Source organism: Gigantopelta aegis, chromosome 4 (assembly GCF_016097555.1).
Source record: "Gigantopelta aegis isolate Gae_Host chromosome 4, Gae_host_genome, whole genome shotgun sequence".
NCBI classification, from domain to species: domain Eukaryota; kingdom Metazoa; phylum Mollusca; class Gastropoda; order Neomphalida; family Peltospiridae; genus Gigantopelta; species Gigantopelta aegis.
Genome location: NC_054702.1, coordinates 7,705,170 through 7,723,108, shown reverse-complemented (window position 1 = coordinate 7,723,108; position 17,939 = coordinate 7,705,170). Strand labels below are relative to the sequence as shown.

Genomic DNA, 17,939 nt, shown 5'->3' with positions numbered 1-17,939 from the left:
TTTAATGCACAATTTATTTATTTTTTAAATTGAAACCTAATTAAATTACAAGTTGCTTAAATTAGGATTACTTTTTTTTTTTTTAAACACGCTAAAAAAACACCTCATACAATCTTTGAAAACAAAATAAGACTTAAAAGAAATGACACTGGAATGTAAAATAGCTGGGGAAAAGATTCCATAAACTGTTACTATTTTGGTTTGGGACACATGATTAGCTATGAAGTACATGTGCTAGTTAGTAAGAAATTCAGAAACAGTGGAATGTACACATTGTCTTGCCACTGGATACATAAAAAGACATGCACCAATTACTATGTAATAATGTTACTAAAGGTTATGACTGGAATGCAAAATCAGGGTACACACTTGCCATTGATACCACACATTATATTAATATACAATAATGATATGTCCATTTATTTTCACGCTGATATTCAATTACAGTTTAAGCATGTTGTCCTAGGCACACACCTCAGCTATCTGGACTATCTGTTCAGTTAAAGGTTATTGGTTAGCTGCAGGTGAGAGAGAAATTTGTGTGGTGGGCTTTATCTGTTCAAACTCACTGGTTATATCAGGACTTAGCAGTACTGGTATGCCAACCCAAAATCTACCAGCCCTTGAGTGGAAGGCTTAACCACTTGGCCATTAGTATTATGTGACAGTGGAATGTAAAGATAAAGTCATATCATGTACACATTGATGAAAATATAATGTGAAACTAAAGGTAAAATGAAAACCACTTATATAAATAGCCACTTCCTCTTTATGTCTGTGTCAAAATGACCATATGTTTGACATCCAATAACCAATGATTAATAGATCAATGTGCTCTGGTGGTGTTGTTAAACAAAATAAGCTACTGTCACTAAATACCTGCAAGTACTAGGCATAATACATGGAGTGAACTGAAACCAAGCTACTGTCACTAAATACCTGCAAGTACTAGGCATAATACATGGAGTGAACTGAAAACAAGCTGTCACTAAATACCTGCAAGTACTAGGCATAATACATGGAGTGAACTGAATGTGCACTCACCTTTTTTTTTTTACAAACACTGTATATCCATATATTTTATTTCAGCATGCTAACATTACATGCCTCTCAACTTTCTCAAATACAGTAACATTATACACCCACCCTGCTAAATAATGTGAAAGAATTTGACAGTGCATATAAGCCGTTGAGTAGGGGAGGCCGCAGGGGCCCCATGTCCTGTACATGGGGGGGGGAGGGGGAGAGAGGGGTGTACACCGGGTATATACGCACCTCCCCAAATTACCAAAGGTTCACATTTTTTCCCCATCACCTGGAATTCCCTATTACTCTCTTCAGAAGGCTGGAAATGCTGTATTTTAACACCTGAAATTCAAAGTTAACTTGGTGAGCATGTCCCCTACCCCCCCCCCCCCCCAACAGATTCAGGCCCTACTATACATATATTGTCATTCCCCAAGCCATCAATCTGACAGTGGATGGGACCTGATGGAATATAAAATAAAGCACATGGTAAAACAGTGAATACATTACCCCAAAAAAGCTGACAAAGACCAGATTGTCTGTATAATATTTAGCACACTAACATTTCATGCCTACCCCCTTTTTTAAATACACATGTATCTTAAGATTTTGCACCCCCTTTTTCAAAATCTTGTACCCATGCTGGCTTAGATACTACATAGTAATGTCAATGGAATGTAAAACAAAGAGTACACTGTATAACAAAACTAAGTGTTACAATATAAAACAAGCTGACAATGACATGTCCACTTTGTGAACCTGTTTCCATGGAAATCAATGCTATATACAGAGGCACATCAGTGAATGTCACACATACACATCACAAATCGTCCTTTGTTAACATGTACAAGTGAATACAGAAACAACTAGTGCCAAGTACGGAGATCGTTAAAAACAAGATTTACAACAAAACGTCTGATCAATTACTGACATGTCTGCACACAGCTAGCACAATTAAATTACAGTCAAACCTGCTCTAGTGGCCACCATGTAATCTAGTATAAACTGATGTGTGTTCAGCAACCACCTGTTATTAAAAGGTCACTTTATACAGGTAGCTCTAGTGGCCACCATGTAATCTAGTACAAACTGATGTGTGTTCAGCAACCACCTATTATTAAAAGGTCACTTTATACAGGTGGCTCTAGTGGCCACCATGTAATCTAGTACAAACTGATGTACAAACTAATGTGTGTTCAGCAACCACCTATTATTAAAAGGTCACTTTATACAGGTAGCTCTAGTGGCCACCATGTAATCTAGTACAAACTGATGTACAAACTGATGTGTGTTCAGCAACCACCTATTATTAAAAGGTCACTTTATACAGGTAGCTCTAGTGGCCACCATGTAATCTAGTACAAACTGATGTACAAACTAATGTGTTCAGCAACCACCTGTTATTAAAAGGTCACTTTATACAGGTGGCTCTAGTGGCCACCATGTAATCTAGTACAAACTGATGTGTGTTCAGCAACCACCTATTATTAAAAGGTCACTTTATACAGGTGGCTCTAGTGGCCACCATGTAATCTAGTACAAACTAATGTGTGTTCAGCAACCACCTATTATTAAAAGGTCACTTTATACAGGTGGCTCTAGTGGCCACCATGTAATCTAGTACAAACTGATGTACAAACTAATGTGTTCAGCAACCACCTGTTATTAAAAGGTCACTTTATACAGGTGGCTCTAGTGGCCACCATGTAATCTAGTACAAACTAATGTGTGTTCAGCAACCACCTATTATTAAAAGGTCACTTTATACAGGTGGCTCTAGTGGCCACCATGTAATCTAGTACAAACTGATGTACAAACTAATGTGTTCAGCAACCACCTGTTATTAAAAGGTCACTTTATACAGGTGGCTCTAGTGGCCACCATGTAATCTAGTACAAACTGATGTGTGTTCAGCAACCACCTATTATTAAAAGGTCACTTTATACAGGTGGCTCCAGTGGCCACCTGTACAAAGCAGCCATTTGTGTTAAGAGCCCACATATTGATACTCCCAAATCATGTAATCTAGTACAAACTGACCTGTGTTAAACAACAACCTGTCTTAAAAGGTCACTTTTGATACTCCCTTTGGTGTCTGCTTAACACTGGTTTGACTGTATTCCAATTATTGAAAACAAGACAGACATTGTTTTCATACTGGACAATGTGTTACTGAATCATATTATTTTACAATGAAGTATGCTAATGACAGCACAATTATCAATTTCTAAAAAATGCAGCATAGGTAGAACAATATAAGCTATAACAGATATACATGTACATAATATACATCACTGTTGTAACAAACTAAAAAAAATCATCTTTCTGTAACATTTATTTTCCTGTTTATTTTTGGGTTTTTTAAGTGTGCTGAAGGCTCGCTGTAGCAAATCTTTTTCTATTATATAAGGTACCGTACAAATGATTATATATTTTTAAAAATCAATCTTAAAAACAGTATAAAAATGATTGGATGTTTATAAACAATATGATTATGACAAATTGAAACAAATTATTATAATGAGTTTGCTAAGGCCTAAAACAAAATTATGTTTCCAGGAACCCAATACTACCTATAAAAAGGGGCCGACCTCAAGTATTTTGTTTTGTTTTTTTGACATATTTAGGTTTTCTTCATATTTCTTATTATCAATATGTAGTTGAAACAAAAAAGAAAAAGAGTACATACATAATATTTATCTGGACTCCTACGGATGAATGTAGTAAAACAATGAAAAAAAGGAGAAAAACCCCAAAACAATTACTAATGTCTAATTTGTTTTTGACATGCAGGCCTACCCCTGAAACACACAATTTTTTTTAGGTCTAAAGCAAACTGCTACAAAGCACACACATCACCAGCATTCTTCCTAAAGATGACGAAGGAAGGATGTATTATTCTCGAGAATGGCCGTCCTATAGACCAAGCACCTGCCAGTATTTCATGGGATCATACTGTTAACTTGTCAAAATATCATTTAGACTCTGTCATGTGCAGAGATATGAACTAAGTCAGTGACTGAATAAGCAGAATTTTTCACTAGTCCACCGGACAAAGACATCAAAGGATCTACATTTCTAGTCCAATCAACCAGTAGAAAGGTGCCAGAAAGCCTTCCTAGAAAAACCGTCTAGCACACGTCCCCAAGATGGTAATGCACCATTTTCATTGATTAATTGGCCTCCTCATTTAGGAGGTAGGCAGCCGTTTGTACCTGTTGAATACGTAATTCTCTAAGCTAACGTCGTAGCTAACGTTGTACCTAACATCACATAATATGCAACGCTGCATGCATTCCTTTTAGTGATGTAATATAGCTGAGAGAATGAGTGACATCACGGTACAAAACTAAAATGCAGTGAATTTTATAATCATTATACTAAAATTATAAGAATCATTGAACTACAAAATATTTTTGGCACTCGTCCTTTTGTAGATGTTTTTTCTGAAGCTAAAGCTCGCTCCAAGGATTGATTTTCTTTAGATATCTATAAAAGGACGGGTGCCAGAAACTATTAATCCATCAATGTTTTTACTTGTCCAAAAACATTTACAATTGCTTAAAATTAAACAATGTGTAATTTTCATCTTGTCCATGGGATAACCAGTGACAGGCATTTTGCGAGTAGATCTTCATTGTCAGGACAAATGCTTATTTCTGATCCTGAATTTGAATATATTAATGGCTTTATCATTCATATTAGCATGTTATTTATATTTATCTAAAACAATCGTTTCTGATATATGCTTCATTAATGTTAGCCCAACACAATAGCTTGTTCATTAATATAATGATTTGACAGACATATGACAGGTGTTGTGTGTTTAAATCTGATTACAAGCTGTAGGACAAGATAAGAGCAGTGAAGAAACACAACAGGGATAATCCACTCAGTCTAAGGCTCTTAGCACTGTTGCATAAGTTGCCATCACAGAAACAGTAGTTGAGGAATACACCATATGCATCGAGAAAACGTCGACATCCACGGAATTCTGTTACCTTTCCACCACCGACTGACGGATCTGAAACAATGTGGGAAACAATTACCAAAAGGATCAAAATATACCAATCCAATATCACCCAAAATCTCATTAACAAGGGAATCAATCTAACAATGAACTTACAATGTAGTCTTTAATAGGACAAAACAAGTGGACTCAGTCTTTACAGGTATTTTGACTCAGGGTGAGACTAATTAAGTACAAACATTTAACAGTACTGTGCACTACTTCGGTGGCTTTTAGTTATTGAGCCATCAGCCTTAAGGCTCTGTTCTGTGTTCAGAGATCACTGCATTCTAAAACATTAAGCAATAGTTGTTAATGAATTTTCAAACTGATCAGCACCGAGGCTGTTCAGAATGTTTAAAACAAGTTTGCAGTAAGCATCCCAATCTCTATAGCATTGAACATACATGTGCCGTATATTAGCTAGAAGATACGAGATTGGGTCGATTGTATCCATTTAATGAGAAGTAAAAAGTGTGAAACCTGAGAGAGTGAGCAGCAAGTTGGTGTACTGTATTTTTGTGAAACATCGTCTCTGGGCTGAGGCAAACTCTGTAAAAAACCAACAACAAAAAACACATCATTTGTAAGTTTTCAGCTGATGCTAAATAATAATAATAATAATAATATTCATCATAATCATCAATAATAATAATAACTAATAATAATATTAATAATTAATAGTGATTAATTTTTTTTTTAAATTAACACAAAAGAACCTAATATTCCCCACAAAAGAAAGAAAGAAATGTTTTATTTAACGACGCACTCAACACATTTTATTTACGGTTATATGGCGTCAGACATATGGTTAAGGACCACACAGATTTTGAGAGGAAACCCGCTGTCGCCACTACATGGGCTACTCTTCCGATTAACAGCAAGGGATCTTTTATTTGCGCTTCCCACAGGCAGGATATCACAAACCATGGCCTTTGTTGAACCAGTTATGGATCACTGGTCGGTGCAAGTGGTTTACACCGACACTCACTCAGGGTTTGGAGTCGGTATCTGGATTAAAAATCCCATGCCTCGACTGGGATCCGAACCCAGTACCTACCAGTCTGTAAACCGATGGCCTGCCACGATGCCACCGAGGCCGGTTATTCCCCACCAAGTAAAAACTTGACGAGCAACAAAAATTATAATACATGCTCTCTAAAAATATTAATGCAACATAAAACTATTAAAATCCAAGATTTTGGGAAACTGAAGACACTGTCCTCAGTTAGCTGTCATTGTGAAATATTTCCAATGTTTTTTTAATGAATAAAATTAGTTGTTAAACTATTTTCTTGCTTAGAATATCAGTGTCTCTATTTCCAGTGTGTTTCGGTCATCCTTATGTTTGTGGGGTGTCGTTAAACATTCATTCCTTCATTCATTCCTTCCTTCCTTCCTTCCTTATGTTTGTATTAGCCATTTGCTCAATTTTACCTCCCAGTATTTTTGTGTATTACATATTTTATGTAGAATTGTTGGGTGGTTTTTTTTTAGGAACTACAAACATTAGTGTTATTTAACGACGCACTCAACACATTTTATTTATGGTTATATGGCATCGGACATATGGTTAAGGACCACACATATATTGAGAGAGGAAACCTGCTGTTGCCACTTCAAGAACTACTCTTTTCGATTAGCAGCAAGGGATCTTTTATATGCATCATCCCATAGAAAGATAGTACATACCATGGCCTTTGTTACACCAGTTGTGGAGCACTGGCTGGAACGAGAAATAGCCCAATGGGTCCACTGACAGGAATCGATCCTAGTCCCAACATTAGAATAACAAGAAATGCCTTGTATGTACAGAGAAACTAATATCCTGAAAAAAGACCTCATGATATGATTTGATATGTAATTTGAGTTGTTAATAAGGCTCTCTTACTTGGAAACATATAACAAAGGCAGCAAACTCAGGACTAGCTAAAGTGATTATCTATTTCTCACTCCAGCCAGTGCACCACGACTGGTACATCAAAGGCTGTGGTATGTGCTATTCTGTCTATGGGATGGTGCTTATAAAAGATCCCTTGCTGCTAATCGAAAAGAGTAGCTCATGAAGTGGCGACAGCGGATTTTCTCCCTCAATATCTGTGTGGTCCTTAACCATATGTTGGATGCCATATAACCCTAAATAAAATGTGTTGAGTGTGTTGTTAAATAAACCAGTTCTTTCCTTCCTAAAGTGATTATATTTTTTAAAAACTCACGATCTCTCCACGTCTTTGAGCATGTGTAGCACCCCGCCTGCACGGATGCGAACTCACTGTCAGGGTCAAAGTAGTCAACATCACATCCCTGACACTCGTAACACTGGATCCCACTGCTGCCCCCATCATAGTCCCCATCCCCTCCAGGGGGCACAAAATCTCCGGGAATCTGACTCTGGTCGCTCCAATCCACCTGTAGCTCCTTCTTGCTGCCATCATTCCACCCTGACAAACAAAACACACAACTACAAGTAGTGAACAGTAAGTTAACACCAAACCTCAAAACTGATTCTTTAAACAATCCATAACAAAAGCTCAAAACATTAATTTTGTCTTAAGTGGAAACAAACAATATAGGTGCTTTCTGACAACTACCATTTTAACCTTATTTGATCTTTAGAAGAACGGTTTAGCAAGCATCCTGAGAGTACTGCTAAAGCAATACATGTCCACTACCGGCCCCAATTATTTTTCATATATCCTAAGTTCAAGGGCCAAAACTCTGTCAAAAATGGGAAAATCGCCATGATGGTCAAACTTTATTTATAACATGACAAAGCTATACACAAAATTTCACCTCAATATATTGAGAAAAAAAGTCCAAAAAAGTAAACATGTATGTAGGATAGATGGAGAGACAGAAAGACAGAGATAGAAGGATGGAGAGACAGACAAATAGAAGGATGGAGATAAATCCTATAGAACCCTCCAAGTAAACATGTATGTGGGAGAGATGGAAAGACAGACACACAGAAGGATGGAGAGACAGACAAATAGAAGGATGGAGATAAATCCTATAGAACCCTCCGGTATGACTGGCAGGGGACTAATAATAAAACAAACAAGAATTCTGCAGATGTCTAGTCTACCATAAATATTTTCAATGCACTGTGATGAACATCCATAGGTGCAACTGTAAACCAAGTTTCACTGACCTACAACTTACTGTTTGTAAGAAACTGATCTAAACGTGAAACTACGCAAAAGCTGATACCACCACTGTTGCCATTGGAAACGCAATACCTATATCTTGCCGTTTTACTTCGTAAAGGCAAGACAATAAATCTGTTTTATAAATGACAAGTTTTCTCTACAAACCTCCGAAATAACCGCCATCAGGGAAAACATTGCCCGGGTTTCTCCAGGGATACTGCTTGAACCTCATTGTGAATCCACGCTTGTAGTCTGTACGTTCATCAGTGCGAAACTGGATCGTCACGAAGTTGTTAGTCGTTTGCCAAATAGTTCTTTTTGGAAGTTCGTTGCCACACATACCCCATTGTGACATGCCGGGCAAGAGACGGGCATTGTCTACTCGATAACCTGTAACAACATGGAAAAAAGAAAGATAGTTGTACATGAATGAAAGAATACATATAACATCATTAGCCAATATTTGGACATGATGGCTTATGTGTGACATCATCGTCATCATCACAGACAAAACAAATTAAGATCTAACTGAATGTTGCAAAGAACAGTCCACTTTTTATTTGTTACAAGAAAGCTCTGTATGTACCAGAACTTACTGACAGGGGCCGATCCTAGACTGACAGTGCATCAGACGAGTATAAGTTAAAGATTGCTGTATATACTTGCTGAATATCTTGAGGTAGTCTGTGGTATAAGTTAAAGGTTGCGCTATATACTTACTGTTAAATATCTTGAGGTTGTCCATGATATAAGCTAAAGGAGGTTACTGTATATATTTACTGTTAAATATATTGAGGTTGTCGATGATATAAACTAAAGGAGGTTACTGTATATATTTACTGTTAAATATCTTGAGGTTGTTGATAATATAAGCTAAAGGAGGTTACTGTATATATTTACTGTTAAATATATTGAGGTAGTCTGTGGTATAAATTAAAGGATGTTGTATATACTTACTGTTGAATATATTGAGGTAGTCTGTGGTATAAATTGAAGGTTGTTGTATATACTTACTGTTGAATATAGTGAGGTAGTCTGTGGTATAAATTAAAGGTTGTTGTATATACTTACTGTTGAATATCTTACCGCATTTGACCAGAAATAAGCCCAAAGGGCCAAGACAACTCACATGATGAGTTTAGCATGGGGCAGGCTTATTCCCAGACAAGGGGCCAGAGGGCCAAGACAACTCACATGATGAGTTTAGCATGGGGCAGGCTTATTCCCAGACAAAGGGCCAGAGGGCCAAGACAACTCACATGATGAGTTTAGCATGGGGCAAGCTTATTCCCAGACAAGGGGCCAGAGGGCCAAGACAACTCACATGATGAGTTTAGCATGGGGAAGGCTTATTCCCAGACAAGGGGCCAGAGGGCCAAGACAACTCACATGATGAGTTTAGCATGGGGCAGGCTTATTCCCAGACAAGGGGCCAGAGGGCCAAGACAACTCACATCATGAGTTTAGCATGGGGCAGGCTTATTCCCAGACAGAGGGCCAGAGGGCCAAGACAACTCACATAATGAGTTTAGCATGGGGCAGGCTTATTCCCAGACACGTGGCCAGAGGGCCAAGACAACTCACATGATGAGTTTAGCATGGGGCAGGCTTATTCCCAGACAAAGGGCCAGAGGGCCAAGACAACTCACATGATGAGTTTAGCATGGGGCAGGCTTATTCCCAGACAAGGGGCCAGAGGGCCAAGACAACTCACATGATGAGTTTAGCATGGGGCAGGCTTATTCCCAGACAAGGGGCCAGAGGGCCAAGACAACTCACATGATGAGTTTAGCATGGGGCAGGCTTATTCCCAGACAAGGGGCCAGAGGGCCAAGACAACTCACATGATGAGTTTAGCATGGGGCAGGCTTATTCCCAGACAAGGGGCCAGAGGGCCAAGACAACTCACATGATGAGTTTAGCATGGGGCAGGCTTATTCCCAGACAAGGGGCCAGAGGGTCAAGACAACTCACATGATGAGTTTAGCATGGGGCAGGCTTATTCCCAGACAAAGGGCCAGAGGGCCAAGACAACTCACATGATGAGTTTAGCATGGGGCAGGCTTATTCCCAGACAAGGGGCCAGAGGGCCAAGACAACTAACATGACGAGTTTAGCATGGGGCAGGCTTATTCCCAGACAAAGGGCCAGTGGGCCAAGACTACTCACATGATGAGTTTAGCATGGGGCAGGCTTATTCTCAGACACATTCTATATCACATCTATTAATTACAGTGTTCCATTTGTTATTAACAAATAATAAAAAAATAAATAAAAATGTTTATATCTAATTATCAGACATATATCTTCTATGTTACTTACTGTACCACTGCTGCTTATTTACATCCAAAATTTAATGCTTAGAAGACTACAGCAATTAACAAAAGAATGGCATTTGTGTATACACATTTTCCCTCGACACAGACGTCTGTGTGTGTGGGGTGGAGGTAATTTATTTTCGTGCTTATATCCAATTAAGGTTCAAACCTGCTGTCCTGGGCACACACCTCAGCTATCTGGACTGTCTGTCCAGGACAGTGGATTAGTTGTTAGTGATTAGTGAGAGAGAAGAGGAAGTAGTGGCCTTACACCTACCCACTGAGTCGTTAAAACTCACTCTGGGTGGGAGCCGGTACCGGGCTGTGAACCCAGTAGCTACCAGTTTTATGTCCGATGGCTTAAAGGGACACACCCTAGTTACGGCTAGTTGTTAACCATTACGGCATTGTTTTTCGCTATTAAACCCATTTTTTCACAAATAAAATTGCACTTTATTTACTTTTTATTATTTAGAATACACATTTCCATTCACCTGAAGTGCTTTTTGGTAATCCTGGTAATCCTGATGTTTGTAAAACCACAAAATGCATTTTTTTGTATTTCTTAAAATGCTGCGCGCACTCGAGAAAAAACCGTTAAGCAAGCGAGGTCCAATCGATTTTTAGACAATAAAGTTCAGACAAGTAAGTGTCTCAATACAAAACATTACAAACCCTTAAAACCAATAATTTTGCTAAGTCTTACGATATCTGGAGAGGGGATACAACCAGGACAGAACAGTTGGAACATGTCCAGGAGAGGTGAAAGGAACGCACTCCAAGTCTGTGAAATTTGTCGTGACGTAGGCATTGTTGTGCTTCGAGCGACATCTACCAGTGACATCAGAATACTAACTTTCAAAATTATTTCAAGCAATTGGGACATGGGGATTCCCATGGTATTTATCGATATAAAACCTGCTTTTTCATTCCATTTGATAAAAACGTGATCTAAGTGTGTTACAGGGGCTTATTTACAAATAAGAGCCTAGTTTCTTAAATACCATCAAATAAGAGGGGGGCTTATTCAAAGACATGGGCTAATTTCTGGTCAAATACTGTAAGGTAGTCAGTGGTATAAATTAAAGGCTGCAATATGTGCTTATTATTAAATATATTGAGGTAGTCAGTGGTATAAGTTAAAGGGAGTTACTGTATATATCTACTGTTAAATATCTTGAGGTAGTCGGTGGTATAAATTAACATTTACTGTCTATACTTACTTTTGAATATACTAAGGTAGTTGGTGATATAAGTTAAAGGAGGTTATTTTATGTACTTACTGTTGAATATCTTGAGTTAGTCAGTAATATAAGTTAAAGGAGATTACTGTATATACTAACTGTTGAATATCTTAAGGTAGTCGGAGACATAAGTTAAAGTTTACTATATATACTTACTGTCGAATATCTTGTGGTAGTCAGTGGTATAAGTTAAAGTTTACTATATATACTGTTGAATCTCTTGAGGTAGTCAGTGGTATAAGTTAAAGGAGTTTGCTGTATGTACTTACTGTTGAATATACTGAGGTAGTCAGTCATATAAGTTAAAGGAGGTTACTGTATATACTTAACTATTGAATATATTATAGGAGTCAGTGGTATAAACTAACATTTGCGGTATGTGCTTACTGTTAAATATCTTGAAGTAGTCAATAGTATAAGTTAAAGGGAGTTACTGTTTATACTTACTGTTTAAATATCTTGAGGTAGTTGGTGATATAACTTACAGTAAGTTACTGCATGTACTTACTGTTGAATATCTTGAGGTAGTCTGTGATATAAGTTATATAAAGTTGCTGTATGTACTTACTGTTGAATATCTTGAAGTAGTCTGTGATATAAGTTATATAAATTTACTGTATGTACTTACTGTTGAATATCTTGAGGTAGTCTGTACAACACAAGCCTCCACAGTGCTCGGTAGTGAACGCGTACTGATCGATGTCAATGGAGGTGAGTTCGAGCTGCAGCTGATAGTTGCGTTTGCCAATGATGGTGAGGATGCAATCCCGGCGAGAGTCATAGTACTGGTTTGTCTGAGAGAAAATTGTCTCCTCGTTACGGTCTGTGATGCGCACCTCCTTCGGATACTGGGATGACCCACAGCCATGCGTTCCCTGCACAACCAGGTCACCTGTAAAGTAGGAGGGCATATCAAAAACCATTTATCTCAGCATAAGCGTATGAGAGAGGGGGAAGTTAGTTCTGGAGCAAATCATAGAGATATTCGGGCAAAATGTGTTAATCTGAGACCTTTTTACCATGTATTTTCATCATTCTACCCTCAAAATTAGTTGTAATCAATGTAAAAATGTGTAGTGATTTGTTTGTATCCCAATATAGCTGTTTGGCAGTAATGCTAATATGAATAAATGTTGTTATCCAGATTCTGTTGGGTTTTTTTAATTCGGGCAAAAACCAGCCTTGCCCTATAAAAATGGAAGCTGGCTGTACGCCTATGTATTTCATTGTCATGTCACGATTCACTGTGCAAGATTCAGAGATTGTTACACAATTTTAAACATTAAATAGTAGTTAATCATTTTTCAGTCAATAACCAACTGTTGCTAATCAAAACTTTGAAAACAAAATATTCCCAGCATAAATAGAAGAAGTTGTTGTAATGGCTTAAAGGAGGGGACAATTAAGGCATGCCTTGTATGCATATTCAACGATATATAATGCACATTATTGCTTAATATCAACAAGTATAATCGTATAGTTAATTAATAAAACGGGTAAATGTGACGGCTATTATATATAACGGGCGCAGCCATTTTGTACCATCCCAGTGAATATGCCCTCTGTCGAGCTGGTGGTTACGTAATACCAAACGTGTCACGTCAGGAATTAGTCTTCGAACTGAAGAAACAAAACATACCTGATTTTTTCGGATGCATCGCAATGTTCTGTAATAATAGCCATTCCATTAAGCCAACAACAATTATATATAATTTTTCAATACAAAATAAACCAACATTGTCAAAGTGTTGAAATAACACTATTATTTTTTTTTACATAAATTAACCCATGTACTGAAATAATAATCGGAGTGTTTTCTTGGTTAATTGGTCTTTTCTTTCCGTGGCCTGTACCTGTGGTTCCTAACTGGCAGGTGTATATTTAGACGGTCGCCCAGACACCGTGTCTAGACACACTAAAAAGACATGCCTCTTTACACGGTATTGTCTGACAGCAGGGCACAATTTTTCATGCGAACCGCCGTTCTGTTCGCGTGTCGGTTACGCAAAATTTAATTTACGCGAACCGCAAATCGGTTATGTCGTGACCTGTAGACGTTCAGTAATTAAAACTTGCAGACTTCATGATTACAGTAAGTTGATTCATGCAGACATACTACTAGTATTCCGACAAATGTTTTAGACTGATTTTTAGATACTTGATGTGCAGCAAACCAGTAACCAATGGTATATTGCAACGGTTGTAACTTGTGACCGAAGATTCAGTATAGAGTCGAGCCAAAAGTTTTAAAGAAATGTGCACGGATCGCTAAGGCGCCTAAATTAACTGCTGCTATTCTATCTCTAAAGGAATATATGTAGACATAATATTGGATTGCCTATAATTTTAGAAAGGTTGAAAACAGTTTTAACATAAACAAAAATGAAAAAATGTCACAAAAGCTGAACAATACTAACATCGCATAATGAGCTTTAAATAACAAACATTTGGAACGTCACTGTAGTATAGAAGTACCAGCGATAAAGTGAAAGTAGCATCACCACCGCAAAATATCGGTGTCAAATTGTGGTCTTTCTTGTTATGTTATTATAAGATTTATGTTTATTAATCTAATCATGCACCAATGAGTAGCCTGTTTTATAGTTCAGAGGAACTGGACATTTGTTGCTTGGGTTTTTTTCAGTCTGCTGTATACTAAATTTTACATATCAGTGACAAATGGTAGCCTTTATTTGTTATTTATAAAAGAAAATTATTAGTCTAATCATACACCAGGGAATGGGCATTTTTTCTCCAAATATATCTACATGTATTTTGTTTCAGTACTGGGCTGATATTTAGTCATTTTACAATAGCGTTAACTTCCGCCAGCTGCACAGAGGTAATAGAATATGGTGGCCCGATGCCCGAGGACAGTGGTGTTTAGATTCGGGCAACTAAAAATTACTTTTTGCGATCCCGATGGCAAATGGTGAATAATAATAATATAATTATAATAGTAATAATAAATCTACAACGCTACGATCGTACGAAAACAAAAGAAACATCTAGTCACTTCTTTCGATTTGCAAGCATTAAAGAAACTGTTTTATAAAACGTTTTCTTTTGTATTTTGTTTTAACTTTATGTTTGAGCTAAAAATTATGTTTTTAAATATAATTTCAACGTAACTTTGAGGTAACTGATCAGGTAATCCACAGGTTACGCAAATATAATTCACGTAACCGAACAATTGGTTACCTAGGTAAAAACCACGTGAACCGACTTCCGGTTACCTCAGATTTCGAAATATTGTCCCCTGTGACAGCCACGCAGACGCCCCTCAAATCGGAATGGTCATTATCACTTTATTACTGTAAGTAATTCTGTAAAACCCTTGATTAAGTAGACTTTCCCATCTAAAATCACAAAACTGACCAATTACGTCGTCCCAAAGAAAAGAAAAGTATCACTTGGGTATCGGGAGTGGTCGTTTTTGCTCGAACGTACCCTACCAATAGGCCTAAGACCACTAGAGTGCATTGATTAATTAATCATCAGCTGCACAAAGCTCAAACTTAAGTTTTTACCCATGGCAATTTTTAACATAATTCCCATGGGTGAAACAGTCCACCGATGGCAATTGTGAGTCTGACTGTGGCAATTTTTTTTTAAAGTGACATTTGCAGCATTCGAAAGGCTATCTTGTTGTATGTAGACATCTTTTAAATGTGCAAATTTTAAATATTGGCAGATAATGTACACCAATTGCCGTCGAGCCCTGGCTACATGATGTCAAACATTAAATTAGTAATTCTGACAGACTTCATAGAAAACTTGCTACATTTATTATTAGCAGCAATGTATATTTGGCAAGAGTTCCAAAGGTTCCAGCATTCAGTTCATTCAGGCTTAAGCTTAGGGTTAGGGTTAGTGATAGTATTAGCATGCATGCTGGAACGTTTGGAACTCTTTCTGTGTATTTTATATATATCATATGCACTTTCAGACAGACAAAACAGCACACAGTGACAGTATGCATGACCTTTTGTATATCAGTTGTACAGCACTTGTTGACAGTTAAGACAGAGGAAAACAGTCAGAGAATAGATCCAGCGAGGGTATTCGATCCTGAGACCCAGTATATTGTTTTTAACTACCAGTATCTACTATTTAACAGAAGTTGTGCTTTGTTTCCTGTAATTTTGCATGATATATGATAAAATTTCAATATGTGTTATTTTATTTAACAATATTTCTAACCAGGCTCATTACGTCAGCTGTCAGTAACTCTACTTATCTGAAACAGCAGTCACATAAATGAGTGTTACCTTGCACTGTAGTCAACAGTGTATATAATGTAAACAGCACAATCCTCACTGGCGCCTCCATCTTGAAACACCTGGATGACGTCACAGGTAGACAGGTAAAGACACACCTGTGCTGTAAAGTATGTCAACCGTAGTTTCGACTTTTGCCAGTCTCGTTTGTATTCAAACTGCGTTTATCTACGTTGTACAAGTAAAAGTTAAAAAAAATAGCCGATCAATATAATGATTAAATATGAGTATAAATATTTATAAAAACAGAATGAAACTTTTTAAAAACTTCCTTGTGACACGCATGCATGAGCACATGTATATGCGTTGGACGCGAGTAAGGGGAGATGATAGTGGTACTGCCCTCATCCAATTCTAAAGATATAATGCATCCCCCGGCCAGTTTGCAGGATATTGTGCAGACGGGAAGTGTGTGTGTTGGGAGGGTTTAAACTGTGGCGAGTGAATTTTTTTTAGGTCGTATCATGCCGATCCGGAAAATACATTAAAAAAGAAAAGTTGCTGGGGGGGGGGGGGGGGGGGGGTGTGTGTCTTTGTTATTGTTTGACCGACTATACGTATAACAATGAATTATTTATTATTTATAGCATATAGTTTTAGGGGCAGGTCAAAATTGGTCGAAAGTATTTCTTAATTTTTGTTGTGAAATGTATACAGATTATATCTGAATTACAACCAATATAATTTCATTCACTGCAAGGGCATAGGTCGGACCCCCCCCCCCCCCCCGAAGCAAATGGTCCCTTTTCCTATGTTCCTTATCACGTGCAACGTAACGTTTTTAAACAAATTCACTTTTAATATATAAATGTTCACCAATTTAAATACAAATAGTTTAGAAAATACCAAAACCAAGACGACAATTAATTACAAATACAATGGGGGGGGGGGGAATAAAATACCCCCCCCCCAAAAAAAAAAAAAAACCCAAACAAACACCAACAACATAGGAAAAGGGTCTAATTAAGTTATTTCCGTGGGTCAAGCCTCATTTCCTTTACCTATATACCAAGTGCCACATTGAGTGTCAAACTAAATCATTAATGGAATTCTGTCCACCAGCTACTGAGTTGATCTGGTCAGCAAGCTAATTATGAATGGATTTAGTCCAAGTATTCAGTCCCACTGGTCGGCCAACCAATTACTGGAAACTGTGTCAAGTACTTGGCGATCTTTAAGGCAAGGAAGGCTAGATTTCATTTCAACTTATTTTCGTGCTTATATCCAATTAAGGTTCAAACACGCTGTCCTGGGCACACACCTCAGCTATCTGGGCTGTCTGTCCACTACAGTGGGTTAGTTGTTATCTGGTTAATAGTGAGAGAGAAGAGGCCTTACATCTACCCACTAAGCCGTTCAGAATTCACTCTGAACTGGAGCCGGTGCCGGGCTGCGAATGCTGTACCTACCAGCCTGTAGTCCGATGGCTTAACCACTGCGCCACCAAGGACGGTTGGCGATCTTTAAGGCAAGGACTGCTAGAAAAGGACTGTATGGTAAAAAGGTTTCGGATTAGCACATTTTGACCGAATATATATATATATACACACACACACACACACACACACACACACACACACACACACAGACACACAATCTGATTAAAATTAGCTCTACTGATCTCATCAGTAGATCTAACAGCATTGCGTGGACTCCCATGTCCAGGTGACATTTCATCTATATATAACAATTTAAATATCGACCAATTACACTTCGCCTTTTATAACGTTATTCGGGAGCGTACAAATTCTAAAAATATCTGTCGAGACTATTTATGCAATAGGCGAACTTGTTGGTCTATTTCAACATTGAAGAAACAGGGGAAAAAGTGCAGTTATAAACTCTGGATTGTATACTAGTATAAACAGATTTTATGGCTATACCATCACGGTTTTTTTCGTCTTGAAACGAAA

The 17,939-nt window shown here is 37.7% G+C and overlaps 1 protein-coding gene across 2 annotated transcripts; it reads right to left on the bottom strand.

Moving 5' to 3' along the window:
• Window positions 1-16,120, bottom strand: LOC121372603. 2 transcript variants are annotated; one of them, XR_005957956.1, is made up of 7 exons: window positions 16,018-16,120; window positions 12,375-12,638; window positions 8,350-8,574; window positions 7,252-7,476; window positions 5,519-5,587; window positions 997-5,050; window positions 1-879 (listed from the first exon to the last, which is right to left on the bottom strand). XR_005957956.1 is itself a non-coding variant. In XM_041499015.1 (6 exons), the coding sequence occupies exons 1-6, from the start codon at window positions 16,076-16,078 to the stop codon at window positions 4,863-4,865; spliced, it is 1,032 nt and encodes a 343-aa protein (XP_041354949.1). In that variant the 5' UTR covers window positions 16,079-16,120; the 3' UTR covers window positions 1-4,862. The 2 variants fall into 2 exon arrangements, 1 of the variants encoding a protein (XP_041354949.1); XM_041499015.1 differs by having other exon boundaries at window positions 1-5,050.
• Window positions 16,121-17,939: the final 1,819 nt, after the last annotated feature.